This window comes from Cariama cristata, unplaced genomic scaffold, assembly GCF_000690535.1.
Source record: "Cariama cristata isolate BGI_N322 unplaced genomic scaffold, ASM69053v1 scaffold11089, whole genome shotgun sequence".
Lineage (NCBI taxonomy): Eukaryota > Metazoa > Chordata > Aves > Cariamiformes > Cariamidae > Cariama > Cariama cristata.
Genome location: NW_009636383.1, coordinates 137,011 through 138,122, shown reverse-complemented (window position 1 = coordinate 138,122; position 1,112 = coordinate 137,011). Strand labels below are relative to the sequence as shown.

At 39.9% G+C, this 1,112-nt stretch overlaps 1 protein-coding gene across 1 annotated transcript in view; it reads right to left on the bottom strand.

Annotated features, from left to right (window-relative positions):
- EIF4G3 (eukaryotic translation initiation factor 4 gamma, 3) overlaps window positions 1-1,112 on the bottom strand; it is a 77,542-nt gene that overhangs the window by 8,882 nt on the left and 67,548 nt on the right. Inside the window, exon 27 of the mRNA XM_009707900.1 lies at window positions 27-152. Coding sequence (XP_009706202.1) covers window positions 27-152 — 126 coding nt within the window. The remainder of the gene's footprint in view (window positions 1-26; window positions 153-1,112) is intronic.

Here is a 1,112-nt window from a genome sequence, read left to right as displayed (position 1 = left end):
CACTGGAAAGTAAGAGCGTTGCTTACTGTATAAGTTCTCTCATAGAGATTCCTCCTTCTTTTAACATGGGGGTCACCAACTCAGCTAGGTACAACCAAATATGGGGTATATCTATGGCCATATCGTCCGCCATCTCCAAGGTATCTGAAAAGCTTTAAAAGAAGAAGGAAAAACGTCAAGCATTAAATACAATTTAATTTGAGACTTTTCCTGCAAAGCATCTCTGCACTTTAAAAATCCTTTGTTACAGAAGAGAGGAGTGAAAAGAATCACAAAGGTAACAAAAAACTTTTTGCCACCTTATGCTTTCAGTGCTTCAGACTGCCAGGAGTGCATTTCTCTACGCAGCAACATGGAGAGTATGTGGAAAAGGCATCGCCTTTTGTAAAACCAGCAGACACATCCAGGAAAGCTCCATTTACAATAGGTCTTATACCCCAGTAACAAATCGTTTGCTAACTAGTAAAACTAAAAAGGATTTTTGTCTATAAATACAAACCATCTAATAAATGGAACCTTCTTAAAAATATCCAAACATTTACAGAAGGAGGTTAATAATAACAGAAGTCCAAATGTAAGGTAATCAGCAAAATGTCTGTAAGCAGGTAAAGCAATACAAGAAAAAAGTTCAGTACACCAGGGGGAGGTTTCCATCCAGAACAGAAAACGTGGCAGGACGAGCCACAAAATTGCTCCCCAGCACTGGATACACTTTCCAGAATCGCTCAAAACTCTTCATTCCAATAAAAGCCTTGTAGGTGGCTTCACTTCCCATGCCTGGTACAAGATGATAATTTTTCAGAACTCTCCTGCCAGTTTTCATCATGATTCATTTGTCCCCAAAAACCTTGAAAATTCTGGGGTCCAGTTGAGGACTATAAGTACACATTTTCTCTTGTGCTTCAAACCCAGAAACCATCTTCTTTGCTTTGTTCTTCACATCCTCTGCTACTAGTTCAACCTAGGTTTGTCCAAGCGTTTCTGCCAGAAATTGGTTTCCTGTTGTGTATCTCGCCAGACTCGCGCTGTGACCAGTACTCATCCCATAACCCCTAATTACACAGTAATTCGTCTTGTGTGAGTAAGTATAGTGGTTTTTGGTGCTCTTCTTG